Source organism: Chaetura pelagica, unplaced genomic scaffold, assembly GCF_000747805.2.
Source record: "Chaetura pelagica isolate M959 unplaced genomic scaffold, ChaPel_1.0 scaffold453, whole genome shotgun sequence".
In the NCBI taxonomy this organism is placed as follows: Eukaryota; Metazoa; Chordata; class Aves; order Apodiformes; family Apodidae; genus Chaetura; species Chaetura pelagica.
This window is the reverse complement of record NW_009952879.1, coordinates 1,281,675-1,305,237: the sequence shown is the minus strand read 5'-3', so window position 1 is coordinate 1,305,237 and position 23,563 is coordinate 1,281,675. Positions and strand designations below refer to the sequence as shown.

At 47.2% G+C, this 23,563-nt stretch overlaps 1 protein-coding gene across 1 annotated transcript in view; it reads right to left on the bottom strand.

Annotated features, from left to right (window-relative positions):
- IGDCC4 (immunoglobulin superfamily, DCC subclass, member 4) overlaps nt 1–23,563 on the bottom strand; it is a 54,157-nt gene that overhangs the window by 17,091 nt on the left and 13,503 nt on the right. The window contains exons 4-11 of the mRNA XM_009995323.1: nt 22,196–22,329; nt 7,853–7,987; nt 5,525–5,680; nt 4,584–4,994; nt 3,670–3,834; nt 2,431–2,568; nt 1,173–1,346; nt 359–592 (exon numbers count right to left, since the gene is read on the bottom strand). Of these exons, the coding sequence (XP_009993625.1) occupies nt 359–592; nt 1,173–1,346; nt 2,431–2,568; nt 3,670–3,834; nt 4,584–4,994; nt 5,525–5,680; nt 7,853–7,987; nt 22,196–22,329 (1,547 nt within the window). The remainder of the gene's footprint in view (nt 1–358; nt 593–1,172; nt 1,347–2,430; nt 2,569–3,669; nt 3,835–4,583; nt 4,995–5,524; nt 5,681–7,852; nt 7,988–22,195; nt 22,330–23,563) is intronic.

The window sequence follows — 23,563 nt, the reverse complement described above, 5'->3', positions numbered from 1 at the left end:
CTCACTGCAGATTTTAATCTAGGCACTCTTTATAGTGACACAATAAAAAACATTAATTGATTCAGATCCACTTATTAGCATACAATATGTATATTAGTAGCTCTTGGTTAAAAATACAATAACTGGAAATCACAATCAGAAATTTCCATGTTTTAAACTCTGATTAGAACAAGCTTCAGGAGCTCTGCTCCAGAAAGGATTTTGAGTGCTCTTAAACAAGGTCACATGATCCTGGTGTTACCCATCTGCAGCCAAGCAGATAACTGAGCTTCTTGGAAGCATCCTGGGACTACTATCAAGTGCAAGAGACAGACCCTGTGTTTCCACACCAACTGCTAAGAAGATGTAACCAGCTAACCTAGTCGAGTCAGCTCATACTGCTTCACTTTCTTCTTTAGTTTTATGGGTCCTACGTCCCAGCTCTCATCTTCAGCACCATCCAAAGGGTTTTCATCACTGGACTCCTCTGGGCCCACTTCTCGGTAGTAGAGCTTGTAGCCAGATATCTGGGCATGGTTGGCTGGAGGTTGCCATGTTATCAGGAGAGACTCCATCTTCACTCGGACTTTTAATTCTGTTGGGGCAAATGGAACTAGAAGAACAAGACAAGAGAAAAAATGTTCAGCCACTTGTCTCCACTTCTCTGCTCTACTGAATTGCCCCCACCCTCAGCCATGAGAGAGGGGTGTGAGGAGAGGCCATCCTGTCAGTGGGACATCTTCAGTGTCTGACAGAATGGTTCAGTTACAGACTACTGTGACTTGACCAGCTGGGAGATAGAGATAAAAGCAGTGCCACAAAGCCACCGTGGGAGTTTCTCAATGTATTCTGAGATATCAACATCTTTAACCATTGCTGGATTCTGGCTCAGCTCTGTTTGGCAGATTGTTTATCTATCCCAAATACCATAATATTGGGGTTTAGGTTATTTTTTTCTTTCTTTCTTTCAAAAACATTAACAGCTGCACATGAAGGGAGGAAAGACCTACTATCCAGGTAAGCAGTGAGACATTCAGAGGCTGCTCACCAGAAAACTAAAGGTGGGTACTTGGGTCTGACCAAACCCAACAGGTGTCATTCTGTAATGAAAACAAACATCTCCCATCGTGCCTCAAGTTCTCCAATATCCTGCAAACCCCAGCCTGAACCCCAGGAAACACTCAGCTTCCTACCATGTGTCTGGTTGTCTCTGTCAGGAGTGCGGTGCTGGGTCCACTCTGAGGGGGCCCCGTAGCCCACGCTGGTGCTGGCTGCGATGCGCACTTTGTACACTTTGTTGGGATGGAGCGAGTAGAGGGTGATTTGAGTCTCATTTCCACCCACTTCAATGGAGGTGACCTGATCTGCTGGAACCAAGGCGACACCACTGAAAACATGGTTTACCCAGTCAAAGGGAACTGCAACTGAGGAGTCATAAAGCCCACCTGCCCCCATGTTGTCTGCATGCCCTGAGCTAGTTTGGCTTTGCCAAACTCAGTTTGGTCTGAGATTGCAGCAATCTCAGACCACTGGGAAAAACTAAGACAAAAGACTAGGCTGAGCTGGTACCCTGACTGACGATCCCCTTCATCACATTCCAAACTGCAGGTTGTCTCCAGCACCAGAGCCTGTCTGGAGGGAACCTGCCAATAAACTTGCTGCTGTTGACGTACTGGCAGAACACAAACACAGCTGATGGTTGCTGATGGTACGTTCCAGTGCTTCTCAATGCAGTACTTAAATATCCATAATTTGAACTGGAACTGTTCAGCAGCCCTGCCTTCTGCAAAATTCACACCTTCACTCAGGCCAGACTGAGGTTTTATCGCTCCTTCTTCAGCCCACCCAAGTTCATAAGGGAGGTAACAGGAAATTTAAACTGAGAATGACCTGGGATTTTCACGGTAACAACAAATTGATCTTGCTGAAGATTTTTATTGCCTGTTTGGTGGACACAGAGGTCTTGCTTTTCAGCTTCACCTGGCGTAAGCTCAGCTGGGAGCAGTCTCTGCTACATAGCAGCACGTTGCTGAGTGTGAGTTCTGGGCTGCAAGTGTTTCCAAGGTTTTACGCTGCCACAGAGCCATGTGCAGGCTCAGGGCAAGAAACCAGGAGCCAGGAGTCACAGCACAGGCTACTAACTCAGATCAAACACATGGGAATATGTCCAGCCCTTCATCACACTCCCCATGCTTCTCTTAGTAAGAATCATGACCCTGGAAAGTGAGAATCTGCAGAGCTTTGACAGTTTTAAGAGCAAATACCCAAAAGGATTCACAAAGCAAGCACACATGGAATTGGAACAGCCACATTCAGCATAGGGAAAGTTTCCATCCCTGCTGAAGGCTTCTTAGAGTGTCTGACCATATAAATAAAATTGGATCAAACTCAGCAAGAGAGCAACACAGCTGGAACAGAAGACACCACCCCACCAAATGGTGCTTTCCTCACCTTCCTTGAGGGTGCAGTAATCAATCTTGTACTTCGTTATCTTGCCATTACTCAGCTCTAGAGGAGGAGGCAGCCATGTCACACGGATGTCACCAGGAGTCATGCTCGACAGGGATAGCTGAGGGGCAGCACTAGGAACTGGACAGAAGCAACAGCAAGAAGTCAGTCAAGGCTGGGGAAAGATCTCAACACATCTCTGCCAGCTCCCTCAGTTAGCTGGAAGCCACTACCTGGGGTCTTGGCCCTGCTCAGTTGCTGGTGACTTGCTGTCTCTTACAAACTCAACCAAGACCCCACAGCTCTTCAACAGCTCCGATCATCAGCAGGGTGTCTGGGATGAGGAGATAAGGGGCTGCTCATCTTGAACAGGCTGATCGGAGCCTGCCAGCCCCACCGCCCTGCTCCCCAGGGACCCTGCGGCCACTGCAAACCAGGCAAGTTAGCACAGACCAGCCAATCACCCTACCCTGTACTGTGGAGCACAAAGGAAACACTATAGGAAACAGACCCAGACTTCAGCCTGGGAACTCCCCTTCACTTGAGAATCCCAGCCCTGTGCTGCAGGCAACTCTGATCTCAGCTTTGCAGGCTACAGACACAGGCATATGGGATCAGGCAGTGTCAGGAGTACAAAAGGCACATCATGCAACCTGCAGCTCAGCAGGGGCTTGCACGAGGTCTGCCAAAAACCATTGCTTCTTGCCTCTGTCCTGCAGGCTGTTGAAAGCTGTTCATGTCCTACCCTGTTGGGCAGCTGTCCTTCTGGCTCTCTGCCTTTACTGCTCACAAAATGCTACACTATAAATGGTAACATCAATACAAACTACTAGTTCCTAAGAAGATCAAACATTAAAGCTGCTCCCACCCTACAAATTGCAATAGATGTCTTCTGAGCTGAAATCAAGTCTGGCCCACAATCAAGTTTGGAGCAATATCACATTAGCTAGGTGAAAGCCCAGAGGACCTGAATGCAGTTCCCACAGGATTCTCATGGGCCCCAGTGTCAGCTGGGTCATTTTCACACTCTTCATCACCCAAGCTGAGGGTCAGACCACAGTGCTTTATTTTTTGTTGGTTTGTTGTTTGTTTGTTTTTAAAGGGCTTCTGGCAATAAGCTGTAGGAGCAGCAGGATCAGGTTCCTAGGAGCTGGAACCATTCTCCATAGAATATTCCGTGTTCACCATGAAACAGCCCAAGAACATTTTTTTAGGCACCAACACCCATCTAACTCAACGCACCATCCTCCAGGGTCTGAACAATGATGGAAGATGATGTCCGGCTGGCTCCAAGCTGGGAATATGCAACCACGTAGAAGACATAGTTGGTATTGGGTTCTAGGTCCTTGACTTGCAGCTCAGTGGTATCATTATTGACAGCAAACTGGTATTCCACATTATCTGTTCCTAGAGCCAAGGAAACACTGATCAGCAGGTCAGTGAACTGCCAAGAGACTCCTCTAAAAATCACATGGTCCACAGTGTAAATCCACCTAAAAAAATCACTGTCTTCTCTAATTTCCCAGCACCTGCACAAAATCCATCTTATGAGAATTTTGTGGGCAGAAATATTCAATGTCTCAGTGTTAACATCCTCATTTTGACTCAAGCTCCTTAATCCATGCTAAGAAAGTTGAAATTACCAGCTTAATTTTCAGAGGAGCTCTGCCAACAGTTCAGCAAGAATATTGGCTTGCTGGCTGTTTGGGAAAACAGACCCCAAGAGACCTGAGTGCCTTACTACTTCAGATTCTGCGTGTGAATAATTCAGTAACTACCCCTGTACACAATGTAGCTGTTTAATAACTCCATTAATAACAACATAATTTGCATATAAAAATCAATGTGTTGGAGGAAAATATAAAGAACAAAAATAAATTTCCAGAAGTGTCTGGTCCCACTATAGTCCAGACAACTCAGCTACATGGAGACACTACTACTGGTCAACAAGTTAGTGTATGTTGGCTAATCCACAGGCACTGTACTAGGCTGAAGGTGTCTCCAAGAGAAAATTCCTTTACCTGCAATTAAAAGGGCTAAACTAACTGGAATTGCCTCATCCTTCTCACTAGTGTCACTAGGGAAAGAAAGCCAACCTGTGCCTTGTCACTTTGTACCTACAACACAATTGTGTTGCAGAGGCAGGCAGTACCTACCCATAGCCCGCTGGTAATGCAACGAGAAGCCAATGATCTGCTCACTGTTGTACTCTGGCCTCTCCCAGGACACAAGGACTGTGGTGCTGGAGAGGGACACAGCTGACACCTTCTTGGGAGCGCTGGGCAAGCCCTCCCGCACGATCACCGACAGCTTGGCAGTGGCACAAGCCATGCCCAGGCTGTTCTCAGCCACGCACTGGTAGTAGCCAGCATCCTCCAACCCGATCTGGTTGATCACCAGGCTCCCGCTGCTCTGCACCTTCACTCTCCCGTTGGAGAGGATGGCCTGGCCGTTCTTCAGCCAGTGAACGCTGGGGGCAGGCTCGCCCTCCGCCTTGCAGACAAACCGGGCCGTGCTGGCTCGGGTGCGCGAGATGGTCTCAGGGGCCTGGGAGATGCTGGGTGTAGCTGGGAGGAGAGAGGACAAAATAGTGCAGGAAGGAGGAGGAAGAGATAGCAAAGCAAATCCCTTCTCCTCCCCGCTCGGTGATATGTTTTATTCAGTAGAAGCTTTGCTTACAAGATAGGATTTGCCAGGCAGACTCTACAGGCTTAATTTAGACTCTGTCCAAAAGGAAAAATAAATTCTATATCAATCATGTGCTGCGTTCCCTGATCCCAGACTGTCCTCCCTGCTGGCTTCAACGATACTGAAACTTTATTGCCGAGACAGATTTCCATAGGGAAACCGTGGAGAACAAGAATAAGGAATAAAACAGTTCAGAAAATACAAGGAGCTAAATGCCAAATTAAAGTGGTGACACTCCCACTGAGAACTATCCCAACCCAGGGCCTCTTGCCCTCTACTCTGCCTCCCATATTACTCAGCATGGGCCACAAATGCAACTTCTTGGGGAGTTTGTGGAAATTGGTCCAGGTAACCCACAGCTACCTGGCCAAAGTTTGTACTTGGAGCATTTATCCTGCTCTGTACTCACCCAGGACCCGGAGCTCAGCTGCAGCTGTAACAAACTGCCTGGTCTGGGGTTTGTTAGCACGGCAGACGTACACCCCTGAGTGATGGGGCTGGCTGGAAGGAATGAGGAGATTTGTCCGGCCCAACACAATCACATCTGTGGAAACAGGCTTCCCATCTGCAGGAAGAAACATGCACAAATGGGGAAGGGAGCCCCCAGCTGCCCTTTAGGAGGGCTTGCAAACAACAGGTCTACTAGAGCCAGGATCACAGCTGGGGAGCAGAGAGACCCCCAAACCCCAAACCCCAGTCAAGAGGAGAATTCTTGCTGGGACACTCCTCAGTGCTTGACCAAGCCTCAGCCAGCCCAAGCCAACACTGGCCCAAGGTTTACTTTAGCCTGTAATAACCAAAAAAGTTCTGTTTTGGATCAAAATAGTCTCTGATGCCTAAGGTGTGCCTGCAATGAGACCTTCTAGGAATATCACAATCAAGGGAAAGCAATGCTAACACACACTTTGGAAAAGCTGCTGCATCTGCCTGATGACCCCCATGCATGAACACATACCTCCTCCCCTCACTCATTAGTGTGAATGTCAGCAAGTCTTGAATCACCAACAGCTCAGGGGTTCTTCCCTCCTCTGGGTCCCAGACATGAACCCAAATATACCTGAGCTTCCTGATTTGTTCTCTGCCTGGTTCTCCTTGGGATCCTGGTGCCTGGGACAGAGCCATGTGCCATGAGATGCCTTCTCCCGTTTCTCCTGGCTCAGCTAAGCCTGTGCCTGGAGACAGCAGCAAGCTCTCCACCTCCACTGTGAGCAGCTGCATCTACTTAGCACCATCAGCAGGGAACGCAGCTGAGATCAGATCCTCTGACCCCTCCATCCATTTTGGGGGACTTCAGATGGCCTCACAGTTCAGTGGCTGTGCACTCAGAGGAGGAGAAAATCTGTGCACCCCATGTGCCATGGAGCAGTTTGAAAAATCTGACTCCAGATGGTAGCAATTAGCTGACAATACCAAGGCTGGCAAGAGCCAAACTGGCAACCTGAAAGTACATTCCTCAATGTTACCTACATGACTAATCGTCCAGTAACCCAGCCTGCTCCTTAATGAAGCCTTGGAAAGAAACATGCTTGTATAACACAATTGCCAGCACAGTTAATCCATCTTTTCTAATTGAAGAGTCCACATTGGGAAGCAGAGGGGGACCAAGCAAACACTTCAAAATGAAGCATAGAAGGAACTGTTTCACCAACCTAGCCCCCTTTCCCCTATACAAAAAAAACTTTCCTAGTGACAATCAACTCTAATATCTACTCTAGTATGGACATCAGTAGCCCTCAGTAAGGCAATTAATAAGCATGAGAAAGCTGAATATTTCTAATTGCAAAGTACACAGGATAGACCAGAAACATTTCTGTCAGTACATTTAATCCTTACTGATTTGATTTCCACAGTTTTGTCCTCCAAGATTTTTTCTTGCTGCTTTTTGAGGGGAAGAGGAAATATTTGTATACACTAAAATCACTGCCTGTGGACAAATCCGGGCTGAAGACCAACCACAATAAATGGTCACAGGGGAAGAGTCTGAAATTGTGACCAGGACTCATGAAAATGACTGAGAGCTTTTTCTGGGGAGATTTGACTCCTCAGCTGAGAACATCTTCAGTCAGAGCCTCTGAAACACATCTGATGGATGTGACACTCAGTGAAGTGACACTAACATCCCACTGGTGACTTAGGCTGTCAGCCCTGTGTAACATATGCCAGTCTGGCTCATTTGTACACCTGTGACATGTCCTGAGCATCTTCTCTATCCTTCCATTGCCACTCTGACCAAGACTTTTGATTTTTTAATAAAAACCTTTCAGCAACACACCCAGCCACTCCATTGGCTAGCAGATATTACCATGTTTTACAATCCTCCAAGATAATACAAGTAATTTCTCCAGTGCAATGGCAGTTCCACAGAATCCCCACTAACCTCTGAGTCCCTGGAGGAGTGGCATAGACATGACCCCATCTCATGACCTTCACTGCTCAAGCTCATACAATGAGGATGATTAATTCAGATCAAAAGGCATCCAGGCATTAGAACTACAAACATTTCACAGGTCAAACAACTACAAAGTGAACTGCGTGCTTTGTAACCTCCTAGATTTAATTAGTAATTCCAGCTTAGCAAGGACACCCTACACTGTGACACCACTTGCGTCATTAGGTACTGACGTAACAAGCACCCTTCCTGTCCCCCAGATTTTTCCACCTTTTAATAGATTTTTAAAATAAAGCATCCACAGGTTCCCCTTGACAACAAAAGCTTAATTTTGTCCCTCACGCTCACCCTGTCGTATCCAGGAGACGAAGGGGGTGGGATCAGCAGCTGCCATGCACTCCATCACCACGCTCTCCCCAGCCACCACAGTGGTGTTCTCTGGTGCAGCAATGATGGTGACATCTCCTCCTGCTGGCTGGGAACCTAATGTCAAAGAGAAAAGGGTAAGTCTGTCCTTCCAAACTGCAAAATTCCTAGAAGACAGATTGTAGGGCCCAAACACCTCAGCTGTGCTTCCCCAGGTAGTCACATGTGTGATAATGGCTCATGTCTAGTTGGAAAAGAAAAGCAGATCTTGCTTCTACATGACTACAATATTTTTGCTAAAAAAAAAAAAAAAGAAAAAAATACTGGAATTTTCACACAGAAAATAAGTAGAGTTTCAACCCAGCACCTTCATCAACTCTGGCTAAATTGATGTTTGTTAATTAGATGAAACAAGCCACCACTATCCTCAGAGCAACAGCACCATAACACACCCTTTGGCAAGGCACTGTAACAGCTCAGAAAGAACCTAGTGACTTGGTTAAAGAAATTCTACCATCCAGGTGCTACACTGTAAACTGCAACAAGGAGAGGTCAAGCCTCTGTGTCCAGGCCTTCTCCTGGTGGCACAAAGACTCAATCAAGTCACTACACACTGTAGGAGAGAGCACTGGTTAGCTTACACATGCACAGACCACTGGCCAATGTGTAAATGAAGCAACTTTTACAAACGATCTACAGGCTGCATGGCACGATATCCTGAGAACAGGATGGGGATTTTTTGCTCAAAATGAATCTTCTGCCTGTGTCTGCCCACAGCTGAGCAGAGGTTAAGGGAAGGTTAAGGAAATGCCTTTGCAGCAGCCAAATTCCTGTTGTCAGGTGAAAACTGGAGTACTTTTGAGCAGACCATGCTCATGACCCTTGACAGTAGCAATCCTGTTCTTCCAGATCTCTCAAATATGTCTAACTCTGAGGGACACTTGTTGCCCTCATGAGGAAGAAATAACTGCAGAGGAGTCACATCTTACAAGTAATTCTTAAATATGCTCCAGGTGCTCCCATGATCCAGCAGAGATAGTCATTGGCAGCAGGTCTCCAACAAGTAAAAGCAGGACCTTTTTGCACAGCACAAGCTCAGTGTCTCAGCATGATGCAGAGTTAAAAATCCAAGAGCTTCAGGCAAGTTCATGGGGGACACATTTACCAAGACTTAAATACAAAGGTCTGACTGCAGTCCCCAGCCCAACATTTCCTCACATCCCTGACTGTCAGATACTGATGGAGATGTCCAAGCAAAGCACCATGTCCTCCCCACCCAGTTTTTTTATGTGCTTTTCTGTAGCTACAGTCACTTCTGGAGATGGGGACTGGACCTCTGGCCTAACCCAGACTGGCTATTCACATGGCATCCAACCAACACTCATTCAAACTTGACTTTGTTGTGAATATAAACCAGAGGACCTTTGGCCTCAGCACCCAGTGTGCCTGCCTAGCAGGAGACTACACATTGCTGCACCAAACGTGCTGCCCTCAGCCCATCTCCAGGCTCACTGCCATTTACTTTAGCTCAGAAGTCTTGCCAAAGAGAGCTAGTTCAACATGGACATTTTCTTGCAGTCCATGCATGATTGGAAGGGATTTCCATCTATATTATTACATCAGCACAGTTTAAAAGGAGTTAGCAAAATCCCCCAGGCACCAAGGGAAAGTGGGAGAGAGCAGGAGCCAGTGCTTGTCCAGCAGATGGAAGCAGAGACTAAGGAGCACCCACAGTCCTCGACCTGGGGCAATGGCTGGACCACACCAAAGTGCAATCCCAGCCCTGGGCAAACACCAGCTGTAAGAGCTGCCATGGGACATGAAGAAAAAAGCCCAGTCAGCCACCTTCCTTCCCATGCAACAAGTAGGCTGCAGAGAGGGCCTGTTGTGTCAGCTCCTTTAGTGCCTACAGCACCGTGTGGGCTGCCCAGGGCTTTGCTATGCTCACGTACTTGAGCTGTTCACATTGACATGCCATGGGACACCTTCAGCCTAACAGCCATCATGTCCAGCTGCAGCAGGAAAAGCTGGGGGACAGGACAGGGAAGAGAAGAAACCACACCAGACTATGGATTCAGAGGCCTCACTGTGGTGCTAATGCTGGGCTTGAGAACTATTGGGACAGAAAATGGGCTGAATGTAAAAGCAGACAGACTTCCAGTCTACCACGGCACTGAGCTTCTTCACCTGACACCACCAACTGCCAGCATACCTGCTGAAATGTCTGTGTGCGTAAAGCTGTCCTTTCTCCAGTGCTGGGGAAAAAAAATAATTTAGATTTTAAAAAACCCAACAACAAACCACCAGCCAGCTGGTAATATATTCCCTGCCAGATTTCCAAGCAGCCTTCTCTACCAAGCTTAGGGCAGAGGAAGACAGAAAGCTCCTCAAACCTGGCCGAAACACTCATCTTGCATTCAAGTGCATGGCCCCAGGTGCTGGCTGGCAAAGGCACCTCACAGGTTATAGGAACTTCATATGAAAGCACTTGTCCCACACCTGACATCACAACACTGGTTTTACTGTTTATGAATGACTGACTACAGCAGACCTCCCATTTTATGGGCTTTTCCACTTTCCTCCCATGAGACATGAAAGGCAGGACATATTTGGGTGCTCCACTCTTGTGTACCATTGCTCTCAGGAGCATCTCTCAGCCCCTGGAGTGGATTCCAGGGCCTGGTGGTGGGCAGGAGCAGAGCAAATACAACTAATTGCTTCTGATCAAGTGGAGTACAAAACCAAATGAAGGTGGGGAAGGGAGCACAGGGAACCTCGAGACAGCAAGTGAGCGTGCCAGACAGATCTCAGCACACAGGCTGCCTGACCTCTTCAAATCCAATCTGTATCATTTCCAAGCAAAGGAGAACTGTGAGCAGGGATGTAAACGGGGGAACTACAGGGAGCTGCCTGGGACAAAGCTCAAAATGTTTATTCGAAGACATAGCTTGAGTTATACATCAGTGATTTTAAACTCCAAGAGTTTACAACTTGAGTCTGCCTCTAATGCATCCATAATTCATCAGCTATCCTCTCCTTCCTCCCTGCTCTTGTTAGGGCAGAGTATCAGCAAAGAATCCAAGCAGTGCAACAGAAGGAAAATGGTTTTTGTTCAACCAATTTGTGGTGGTCATTTGCAGTGACAGGAGGTTGACTCCCTGGATGGAAACTAACACCTTTCTCCCAACTCCATAAACACCCTGCCTCAGTGAAGGTGCTGGAAGGTTAAAACATGACTTGTATGGTGACACATTCAGCTTTCAGCTGTCAGCAGTTCAAGATGTGGAGATACCCAACAACCAAGTAACAATCTTCTGTTCTGCGAACTTTCTCACCCTTTCTGGAGAAGCATGAAACCTTATTCATCCCTGGAAGCCTCCCCTGGGAATAGATCCTAGCACTGAGCAGCTGTTCATTAGAGAAAGTCAATGCTGTCACTGCTGTTATTCTGCAGACAATAAAGGAGCAAATTACCCATTGCAAAAGCACACACCTTCAAAAATGCAGCCACTCTTTTTGCAGAGCATGTCCTGCTCCTACTCCTTCGCACTCTCTCTTTTCTCAGACAACTCACAGACCTCTGGGACTGTGGAAGGAGAAAGCTGACAGCAACCACAGAGGAGAAGAAACATCCTCCACACCTGCCTTCCTCCTTCCTTTACATTTTCCTGGAAATTTATCCACAATTTATTTCTACCTCTGGGCTAGACCCAGGACAGGAGATAACTAGCATGTAACATCTCTTGGCAGGACACTTGCCTGACTGTATCCTAACACTTCGGCACATCTGCTCTGGGAGCAATATAAATAACATCAGATCTCAAAACTGAGCATGTTTAGCAACAAGCATTTCTTCTTTTGCAACTGTTCTCATCTGACCACAGCACTGCACAACTTTGTAAACAGGAAAGCCAAGCAGTCAAGAGAGGACCAGCACCAGGGATCTTTCAAAAGTGGCTGGAGATGCTGGGTGCTGCTCCCCCAACACCTTACAACTCAGGCTTCCTCTAAGTGTCACAAGTCAAACACTGCATCCTCTTCTCCCCAAAGTTCTTATGACCATGCATCCTTTAAAAAAATGACCATTTTTCTTTTATGGGTTTCTCCTTTATCTTCTTCTGTTTGTGTTTCTTTTCTGTCCAATCATATAAATTAGCTCAGTTAATCAGTTTTGTATTGTCTTTTTGTCACATCTTCAAAACATTTTATAAGAAGTTATGCATTTGTCAATGTGAACATTTAATTGAAAAGCTGGACAGGGAAGAATTTATCTCCATGTTTTGGAATGGAGAGAGAGACTCTTCCTACTTATTTTGTGCTGCAGCAGAACAGATACATCATGTCCTCTTTAAAGAAGCATACGAAGAAACATGCATAAATGATTAAAACACAAGTTCAAACACTTACTTAGAGCTATTAAGAGACCTCCAGACAGAGCACCTGTATGTCAAACTGCTGTCACACAATCCCCAACAAAGAATCAGCAAAGAGACCGTGAAATACATGGAGCAACCCACATTTCTAAGTGTAGGCACAAAAGCTGCTCCTTTCATGTTTGCCTATATATCCAAAATGGAGAATTTAGTAAGATAAAATACAGTGCTATGATTTAAAAAAAAAAGGAAAAAAAAAAAAGGAGACTAATGACTTTGGTTGAGGAGTGTTCATTTCCTACCTGCACCCACTCCTCAGAGCAGCACCTGCCACCGCTTCTGGGGTCTCCCCACAGAGTGTGTTACACACCAAGTGTGGCAGGAGGAGCTGCTCTAGAAACCACTTTTCACTTGGCTTGCAAAAAACAGTCTGTTAAGTGTTTCTCCCAGCTCTGGGTCCTGTGTCTGGAAGTCTGGGGATCACATGGATCCCAGCCCAGGCAGGCAATTAGATACAGAGCATTCAACTGCTCACCAATTCTCTGCAGATTCCACACAGATTACCTCCGTGACACAATCCATTGATCAGAGGTGTGTCTTTTTTATACAGCTGAGATATTTCAGCTCAGAAATTAAATCCTTTAATGTACTAGCTGAGCCGTAAGTTGACATCCTGAACTACATGTGGCCAAAAGCCTAGAAAGAGGCTGAGTAGTGGCAGGTTTCCAGAAACTGCCTTGGATTTTTAGGGGGCTCTTTCTCCATGCCTAAAACCTTTGATCCTTCAGGATACAGCATTTTCCATGTCCAGGGTACATTCAGCTGTGTTGCAAGGCAGTCGGAGTGTGCTTTGCCCACCACTCCACTCTGTAAAGCTGTCACCACCGGCTCTCTTTGTGCACATGAATTTGGAGCTGCTCTTCATCGGGCCAACAGAAGAGGAGCCAGCCAGACTGCACAAGGAATTCCTACTCGCTTCCCCAGCGAGTGCCTGGAAATGCCCACGTTCGCACAGCTCCTGGGGGAGCTAGGAAAAATAAAGCAAAATAAACAGGAGGTGCTGCACTGAGAGTCACGGCCACACAGCCCTGTAACCCCACTGCACAGAGAGCTGCTCCTGCTCATGAGAATTAGGGCTCTTCTGGCTTTCTGATGGAGGCCCATGTTAGCTAGAGGATTGGAGACCTCAGACCATGCATCTGAATCCTTAGAAGCCTGCAGATATATCATGGAGAGTTTCTGAGAGGCAGAAGAAGCAGGTCGTGAGCTGGAATATAGCAGAGGAAAAAGGAAACCCACCTCTAGGGCACAGAGGACACTGAGAATTATCAGAAGGATTATGTTGGAGCAGCATCGATAATGTCACCATTTCAGATAATAACTATTAATTAATAAGCCTTTAACCATTCTTGGCACATTTTCACAGATCTTACTGCAAACAAACTCCTTTAAAAAAAATCACTCCATGTACAGCAGGATTTAAGCCTCTTAATCAGGTGAGAGGCCAACAAAAAGAAATGGAGAAAGGAGCAGAGGTACCTCAGTTTCTCTGAAGCAGTTTGGAGAAGGGCAGAGCAGTCTCCCTGCCCTAACCCTAAGACCCAAACAGCTTACGTTACTCCAGTTGAGCCCTCAAAGCACTGCAAGCCTTAGCCATTCCCCAGCAGCTGCCAGAAACACAGAAGAGAAGGATGAGAGCTGTAGGAGGGTGCTTTGCAATGTTATCACCACAGCAGGAACCACCACACTACAGCCGGCATGTCCCACAGCTGACAACACTGTTAGAGACTCCTCCCTGGTCCCTGCCACCACCTCACTGTGCTACTGTGGGCACATCAGTGACTTCAATTGCTCAGTTTGTAACACAGCTAATTCATAGAAGTAAAGGTGTGAAAGTAATAGCCAGAAAGCATCAGAAGACCTTTAACAGAAGCCACAGTATCAGAAATTTAAATATAGACACCCCTCCTAAATGGTCCTGGGGACCTAAGCTTGCCAGCTTCTGGGATTCGGTGGCACACTGCCACACTTTGTTAACCATCATGCCAGTTCTCTTTGTCATTTTCCTAAGCTACCACATCACCTTCCAGGATGATGCATGAGAAATGTCTAATAAAAAAAGCTTTAAGGCAGATTAATATACTCTGTTACCTTTGCACAGAAGTGAGACAGACACATGGTCAACACAAGACCCTTCTGGTTCACAGGTTTTAAGACGAGAAACTCCTCCTTACAGGAGGACTTAGTGACTTAGTGACTGGAGCCATTTCACTCCAGTAACTCCTTCCTTGTGCTCAGAGGCTGATATCTGCCAGGGGCAGACACCTATTTAATCAGATCTATTTGCAATTCAGATTTATTTACAACATCAGATCTATTTACAATTCATGTACATGTAAGCGAGAGCAGAGAGCGAACAGGCTGGAGGCTCTGGACTGTGCAGAAGGTCACAACCTGCTTCCTTTGCAACGAGGGCTTGTGCTCTGCCCCATTCCATCTCCAGAGACAGCCAAGCACATTACTGTCAAGCATGGCTTTGAAAAGAGAAACATGATTGGAAGCCACCTCATGGCATGGTCTCCCTGATGCCAGGTAGGCAGAATGCTTCCTACAAGCTACGCTCCAAATACACACGCTGGGAGCCCACAGTAACACAGTCTGGCAGCAAACAAAGACTGCCAACTTGGAAGGAAAAGCTAAAAGCAGATGGATGCATCTGCATTAACTCAGGACAATGCAAATCTGTTTTACTAGGAAAAGCCTGGAAGGAAAGCTGGTTTTCCATGGGGAAAGATCCACATATTCTGTCAAAGTCCTTTGGCTGGAAACTTGCTGAGTGCCACAGAGAGAGCCCTGATCTAAGGTTGTGCCTGAAGACAGGGTGTTTGGTAACATCACCTGCCCATCCTCGCCCCAACCATCTTCCCTTTCCCTTCCTCTCACTGTTGTCCACAAGCCATATGGCATCACCCAGCAGCTGCACGAGAAACAGAGTTGGGCAAAAGCATCTTTCAGTTACTGAAGGGAAACTCCCAGTTGTGTCCTGAGCAATCCCTGGCATCCAAGATATCCAAGTAAGGGCTCAGAGCAGCAGGGCTCAGTTCCTGACTCTCTCTCCCCCATGATCTGGGCCAACTCACCATATTCTTCTTTCTTAGCACCACCAGACCTGTAGATTGTGGTGGGTGTTTGGGACAGGTACAAGCCTCCTCTGTAACATCAGTACCACATTTAAAGTAAGAGGATCATGAGCTTTGTTCTGTCTCTGTACACTTGCAACATCTTCACTCCAGCTGTCAGCACTATAGGGCACCACTAATCCTCAGCCTCAGAGAGCTATCGGGGCTCTGCTGCAACACAGATGATTAATAATTAACAAGTGCCATCAGGAACCCAAGCAGATGAACCTTCCTGTCCGCAGCCCATTGCAAGCTGGTGACCTAATTATGATCTTTATTCTTAGCTCCCTCCCAGCCTCATGGCACAGCCTGTTCAATGCCCTGCGGGAGAGGCCAGGTGTGATCTCTGCAGTGTAGACATGCTGATGTACCACAGAGTTACACCAGCACCAAGACTCTGAGGAGAGCTGAATGGAGACTGCTGCTTAAACCTCTTACCTGTTTGGTAAGAGCCTTACCAAACATAGCTCTTTTTGCACTGAATCACAGAATCGTTCTGGTTGGAAAAGACCTTTAAGATCATTGACTCCAACCATTAAGCTAACTGTACTGAGTCCAGGGCTAAACCATATTCCTGAGGACCACATTTACATTTCACAAAACCTCAAAAGCTCAGCATGTCTGGATTAATAAGAGATGCATGTGGAGAACAGTGGAGGACCCCAAGCCACCCCTGAATCCAGCAATCCCTGCTCTTCACTAGTCAGAGCTGCCTGTAACACGAGCCTGGCCATACCTGACAGCTCCAAACATACCACAAAGCCAACGCTGCACGCGGGAGAGACCCGTTTCCCCTCAGGACCTGGAAACAGCTCACCTATTCCCAGCTGTACATCTCTTGTTCTGCTCTATTATCCTTGACACCTCTGTTGCCACTCACTTCAGTGTGAACCCCAGGCTTCACTGTTCTGTTTAATGGGAGGTGAGGGCTCTGAATTTTGTATCAATCCCTCTGTCACCGCAGGCTGCTGGAGCTGTCAGGAGCGTGGTGTATCATAGCTCCGCAGAACTTCACAGGCAGCTGAGCTCAAACTCCCCCTCTGGCTACCAGGAACAGGCTGCCGACACTTGAGCTACAAGCTTTCCCTCAGTGATGCAAGCAGTGTGATGCCTGCTGGCCCCATACAGACTCCAGGCAAGGAGAGAGCTGTGTGTTTGAGTGGGTGCCTGACGCGTGTCTGCACCAGCCCTTCACAAGTTTCACCCAAAAATCTGTGGTCTCAGTCCTGTTTCCATGCATGCTTGAAATCACTAGCATTCTAGACTCAGGAAAAGGGAGATGGCGTGAATGGTTACCACTCACATTAGGCAGAAGGCCATTTGGAGCTTTAAAGATCTGTTTATTAAGCTAGAACTGCTTTGTATTCCCCTTCTTGATCTTGCTATTCTCTGAATTTACTCTTACCATGGTTTGCTTCATGTTCTCTGCCACAGAGGAGGATCAAGAGCATTTTTCACCGAGCAGCACAAGCATTATGCAAACAGCCTCAGATACCTGCCACCACAAAGTTGTGCATAGCTCTCCCCTTGCTCCCCGGCTCTGCCCTCAGCAACACCACAGGGCCCTGCTGCCTCTGCCACCTGGGCTCCTGCCAGAGGAAGACCACCCCTGACCAGGTGGGACCATCACCCCACTCTAGTTAACACTGCTCTTCTCCATCAAGGGCAGCACACAAAGGAGATCAACAGCTGGCTGTGGTCAGGGAGGTCAGACCAGAGTAGCACAGACTCAAATCTGAACTGGCCTGTCCCTAGACTGCAGAGTGCCTGTGCTCCAAGCTGCAAGGGGAGCACAGTACATGTCGTCAGGGCTCAGGCTGAGCGCCAAGCCAGCATCCAGCACGTCATTCACACATGCAGGGACTGAAAATCCACTTGTGGTAACAGCACGTCTGTTTCTGTGAGGTGGTGGCCAACTGCTAGTGCTGCTCACTTCATCACCACCTTCTCTTCCATCCATAAAGCTCATTCCATTCAATAGCTGTGCTCTTCTGCAACCCTTCGGAACAGAAACCAGCCAGGTTCCAAAACAGAGTCAGGCTGTCCCTTGGTACTTGCAAGCCACTGCCATATAAATACCAAAAGAACAAAAAATGTGAAGGTGTTTCAGCTACCTCCAAGCTCTGTCCCTGTTATCATATTTCATACAAATATTTGGCTAAAAAATGCATTTCCTGGGACACTGCTGCAGCAAAGCTGCTACAACTGTCAACGTAAATGATGTTCTGCCAACGGCAATCTCGCTGTGTCATCTCTAATAACACAGCACGGAATCCCAGCTCACGGGGGATGTGCTCATCTGCTGGAAGGCTCTTCAGTGCAGACCTCCACCCTGCTGTACCTACACCCATCATCCTGATCTGTCCTTCCCATTCCTGCATTTATCGCAACACAGGCAGAGGATCATGCCTATGAGATCATGGCAGAAACCTGGCTGCACAGCCATGCTGGTGGTGCTGGGGAAAGGCTGTTGCATATTCTGATTCTTGCCAGCACCATCTGAGGCAAAGGTTTTACCCACAGACCAGAGTGACATGTCAGTAGTCATGGATCAGGAACCAGAAACAGAAGATACAGGGAAGAAAAGTCCCACACTCAGGTCAGGAACATATCTGCATCTTCCTCAGCAAGTGCACCTCGATGCCCAGCTCATGTCAGCAGACACAGCTCCAGCACCATAATCGCTCTCCAGACTGACCCATCGCTTCTACGAGGACAACTCCAAGGCTACTACATGAACCCGATTTACAGGGGCAGAAATTGAAGTGTTAAGCAAATGATTCTCCTCTGCAGCCCAACAACAGAGAGGAAAGGAGAAGCCAAGAGTCCTGGCTCTCAGAACCACATTTTGTTGACTCTTCTGCAGTGACTATCCTGTAAACATGAAAAGATACAAACACAGAAACCTGCAGGAAGGAGCTGTGGGGTCAGGATCTCAACATGGATGATCTTGTTTTAATCTCCTGTACTTCTCCTAGCCCAGCCAAAACTCCTATATTTTAAAATTTCAAAATCTTTAACCTTCTTAGGTTACTCTGGGAACCCCACACTGGCTATACATACTCAATGGGATTAAAAACTAAAGAGGAAGGAGAATTTTTGCAAGACCCCAACACTGCAACTAAATAATAGGATGAACTGAAGGAAGGTGAAATTTGGGTTAGATGTGGAAGAAAGAGATCCTAGTATTCATTCAATGGGGAAGATGCCATGGGAATTAGAGGGAACCACAGTCCTTGTGTCATTTTAAAACAGAATTAAGTCCTGGCAAAAAATGTATTGGGCCAGCACAATACAGCTTCTGCTGGTTATCTGTACTGCACTGGGGATGCAAGTCCCACTGTACCAAGCATGGGGCAAACCCATAACAAGAGGCAGTCCCCGTCCCCAAGAAAACACTCAAGGAGCAAGTCACGTGCATGACACGAGGGCGACAAGTGAAATGACAGGCAAAGTGACCTGCTGAGACAATGTCATATTCCCCAAGCCTTCCTGCTACTCTTGAGAGCCACTTTATGAAGCACAGCAGCACTTTATGTGTATGACCAGAACCTGGGAACACAATCAGGTCACACAGGGAATTAACTCTTTATATATGAGTTCAGAGCAGGGTTCCAGAGCCTGCTTCCAGAAAAAGGAGCTACAAGAAACAAGACACAGCCTGGCTAAGACCTGACCCCAGGCAAAGGCAGCACATGCCGATTGAGTGCCTGGGAAAAGCATCCTGCAGCCAGCTCCTAATGCCCTTTTTGGCAGAGTGCAGCAGTTTTCATCTCTCCAGGTGAGGGGCAAAGGGACTGAGCTGCCAGATCCATTTGGTGCTTCATCCACCAGGGAACAGTGGAGATCTAAGGGGAAAAATCCAACTTATCTCTCTTTCAACAGCAGGCTCTGTTTCAGGCCTGCACGCTTGTATCCCGCTCTCCGTCTGCTCTCTTCCCTTCCAGCTCTAAATGCCACTTCCCCAGGGAACGTCTGGAAATTTGCACCATGAAGTCTGCACAGCCGAAACATCTGCAGCACTTGGGAGCACCAGCGTGCAGCACCGCTCCCTGCCCGCCCCGTCTGGAGCCAGTGTGTGCTGCCACCATCAGGCAACGCTGCTTTCCCTGCCCGCTGGGGACTCGCATCCTCACAGGAAACAACACTTCTGGGTTTTTTAGGCCATGCAAATACGACAGAAAGCGTTGTATTAATTCCCGCCTCTACCAAGAAAAGGTCTTTAATAAGGGAAATTGAACAAATCCCAGTCATCTTATCGGGAAGAAGGGGGGGAGAGGGGGGGAAGGACAACTGGGCAGAGGAGCTACAGGGAAACTGATTCTTTCGCTATGCACAGCCCGTCCAAATTCAGTGCTGCCTGTCAGGGGCACAGGCATGAACATGAGATGTTCCCAGGCCTCAGGGCTGGCAACCCCATGCAAGTGGAAATGTTTGCATTCTAACCAGCATGGCCACAAAATCTGTCACGAGCACACAGACTAAGCCACCATCACACAGCACTGCCCAGTGCTGTCACTGGAACACCAAAACTGCAGCCACAGGTGGTAAGGAAGACACCAGGCCCCACTGTACAAACCTCTTCCAGGAGCCTTGGAAGTGCAGTGGGGCTGACAGATCGGATTCCCATCTTACCTCAGCACAAATGACTCCCTAGCTATCAGCAGGGAGGGAAGAAGTTCAGCTGCTTCTGCCTGCAGATACACAGGAGTTTGGACCCTGAGATTTCCAAATTAGCAACTCAAGCAACACAAAATAGCTGTAATTGCAGGCTGTTGTTCTGTTGTGTTTGGTTTTTTGTTCTGTTGGGGTTTTTTGTTGTTGTTGTTTTTTTGGTTTTTGTCCTAGGATTTTTTGTTTGTTTTTGTTTAATTTGGTTTTATTTTTTTACAAGCAGTAAAGGTTTGTGCCTGACCAGTTAACTCCAACTACTATCAGCTGCCTTTGAACAGGGAGGAAAAGACTCTTCAAGCCAGTCCAGGCACCCAAATATGTGCCTCTGATGGTGAGGTGCTGAAACAAAAAAGGATCAATACCATGCCAGTCATTCATGGAGGAGTTTGCAGCCTGCACAGCTCGCTGCAGTTTCCCATCTGTCTCAGAGATACTTCTCCCCAATTATAAAAAACCCCAGAGATTTAACAGGCATGTTTTTCATCACTATCAGCTCAATCTGGTGAAAAACTCAACCTCGCATATTTGTTTTTGCAGCCAGCGGGTGGTGTGGTGCTGCAGAAGTGAGATTTGGGTGAGAACTGCAGGCAGAAATCTGCTCAGGCCGGCTGGTGCTCCAGAAGGAACACTTCCCATTTAACCTCTTCCATTGCCTCCATTTGCAAAGCAAATTAAACACTGCAGAGTTACAAGATACAATTATGCAGAACGAGTTATGATGCCAAGGACAGCATATTCACCTTTGTAGCTTGATCAATACTACTTATCAATAGAGAACCAGACCCAACACAGGAGCTGTCTCTGGAGTGTGGAACCACCCATAATAAGTGCTTCCCTCACCTCAGCTTCATTAAGCAGAGGATCTGGCAGGGGCTGGCAATTAGATACAGAGCATTCAACTGCTCACCAATTCTCTGCAGATTCCACACAGATTACCTCTGTGACACAATCCATTGATCAGAGGTGTGTTCTCAGGCTCCACAGTTAATTACACTCCCTGCTGATGGATGAACAGCAAAACCATCTCTGTGAAAATACATTGGTAGCAGAATGCCAAGCAATGCAATCCTAAACAAAGACAAAAGGGGCTGGGAAGGATTTTGGAGCTTTCAAGGTTAAAGCTGCTTTTTTTGGAGACTGACAGGAGAGCAATGTCCCGAGAGAAGGGACAACTCAGCCACATTCCCTGCCCAGGGGAGTTTGATCACTTGCAGGACAGGGATTATACAGTACTGGGGAGGCAGCCAAGCGTGCTGGAAAGGATGCTGGAGTCTGGAGACCCCCACTGCACTTATTCAGCTATGTTCTCATGTCCAGACTTGCCCACTGCACTCTTGGTTTACAGAGAAAAACGCACTCAAAGACTGAGGCCCAGATCGGGAAGCGACAGGGAGCTCACACCCAAAGCCTCGCTCCAACCTCCTGTGTCACCAGAAGAAATCCCAGCTGAGGCTGTCCCCAAATAGCACAGAGAGATCTCTGGAGTCTACCCAACAGCTCAGCAAAGATCCAACAATATGGACACAGAAGGCAAATCAGATGTCACTGTGCTTAACCTACTCCAGACTTGGCTAGGCAAACTGGGGCACACAGCCCTGCTAACCACTCCAGCCTCCAACTATTTCCCTTCCTCTATCCATGCCATCCTTTGCTTGTCTTGCCATCCAAGGCCTCTGGAGATAAGATCATAACAACCTGCACTTCTCCAAGGTGCAAGCAGGGTGCCTAAGAGCCCCAGAGCAAAAAGGATTCTGGGGCTGTTAAAATCCACACACTGTTAAAATTCACCTGCAAGAGAAAATCCCTGGGCACAGAGGGAAACAACCCCATTATTATTGTGGCCTGTGTAGTCCTGGGGTTGGGCAGAGCAGCCAGCTGTGACTCCCAGGCAGCAGTACCTCCCCAACCAGCCAGCTTTATCCTTATAAAGTTAACAGAAATCTTTACTAAAAAGCCTCATTTATAAGTTTGGGCCAAACCCTGCAATGTGCAGAGCTGCACCAGCAAGAGAGACTGTGATATTTCAGTTCAGGTTGCCATCACAGGCAATGGCCACCTGGAGACGTGTCCATGTCAACAGGCTCCTGCCTGCACCTTACCTTTCAGGACACTGAGGACTGCATCATTGCTGTAGCGTTTTCGGGCAGCGTTGGTTGCCACACAATGGTATGACCCAGCATCACTCTCCTGCACATCCACGATTTGGAGGACACCATTTGGAAGAGTTATAAACCTGAGAGACCAAAAGGAAGAGTGTGAGGCAGACTATTCTTTACCTGAGCTATGAATTAACTCAAAGCCTTTTTATATCTTCCTTTTCTCCTGCAAATGTAGAATGAGACTGAGAAACCTTTGAGTTATCCAACTGGTGGTTCTTAAAAAGCAGCAGGTACAGACCTATTCATATCCCTAGAGTTTTCACACATAGGATCTGCTTTTCAGAGACCAGGCTTTGCTGATACAAACCAACTGTATAGTAATAAAACAGCTACATACACACAGGAATGCTTACACATACTGATTTTTAGATGTTGCCAAGTGAACAAGTGCCTTTGCTCACACTACAGCCAGTTCCATCACTTGCTTGTCACAAAGGTTTGGTACCCAAAGAAAAAAATACATTGCAAAGTATGAACATCATCTTTTCCCTGCTGCACCTCAAGTACACAAAGGGATCAACTGATACACAGCTAGACCTTCATGGCCCAAAGCAGCCATGACACAGCTGCACCGTTCCTGGGTTCTGTTGGTTGCTTTTGCTCTTCCAAGAGCTTTTGGCTATCAGAAGCGGACAAACTTACAGCCAGGCATTCAGTATCCCCCCCATTTGCCCATGGGGTTGTACTGGGCAACACTTCCATGGAGTGAAATGGCTACATGGCTCACAACTTGAACACAATCCTTGCTGCATTATCCTGAACAAAGCAGATGATTAGCAATTAGCATAAAAGTAGGAGCTGGCTGTCAGCATCTCCATTTTCTGCCTGGATTCCTAGATGGCAGCCTCTTTATTCTTGAATGCAAGGCACAAAGCCTACATGATCCTTTTTAATTATATATGAGATCCATTTTTAATTGCAAGCCTCTATAAACAGAGCTGCTGAGCTTTGACAGGCAGCTCTGGGTTATCAGTCTTCATTACAAAGAGGACACATCCAAAGGCAATTGCTAAGGGGAGGGACAGCAGCTATTCCACAGGAACAGCACAAAGACAAGTTATAATCATTAATGTCAGTCCTTCCACTCACAAAGATCCCAGTAAGTATATCTGATATATACTTATCAGAACTGTGGTTCTCCAAGTGCTGAGTCAGCTGGAGTGCCATGAGCAAAAGGCATGGAACCAGGAGAACCTCAAGAGATCAACCATCCTTGTGTTCAAGCCATGACCACCAAAAGCCACATGATCCTGCAAACATTTATCCTATATCTCCAGTAATGGAAACACTTACCCTGCCCTAAGCATT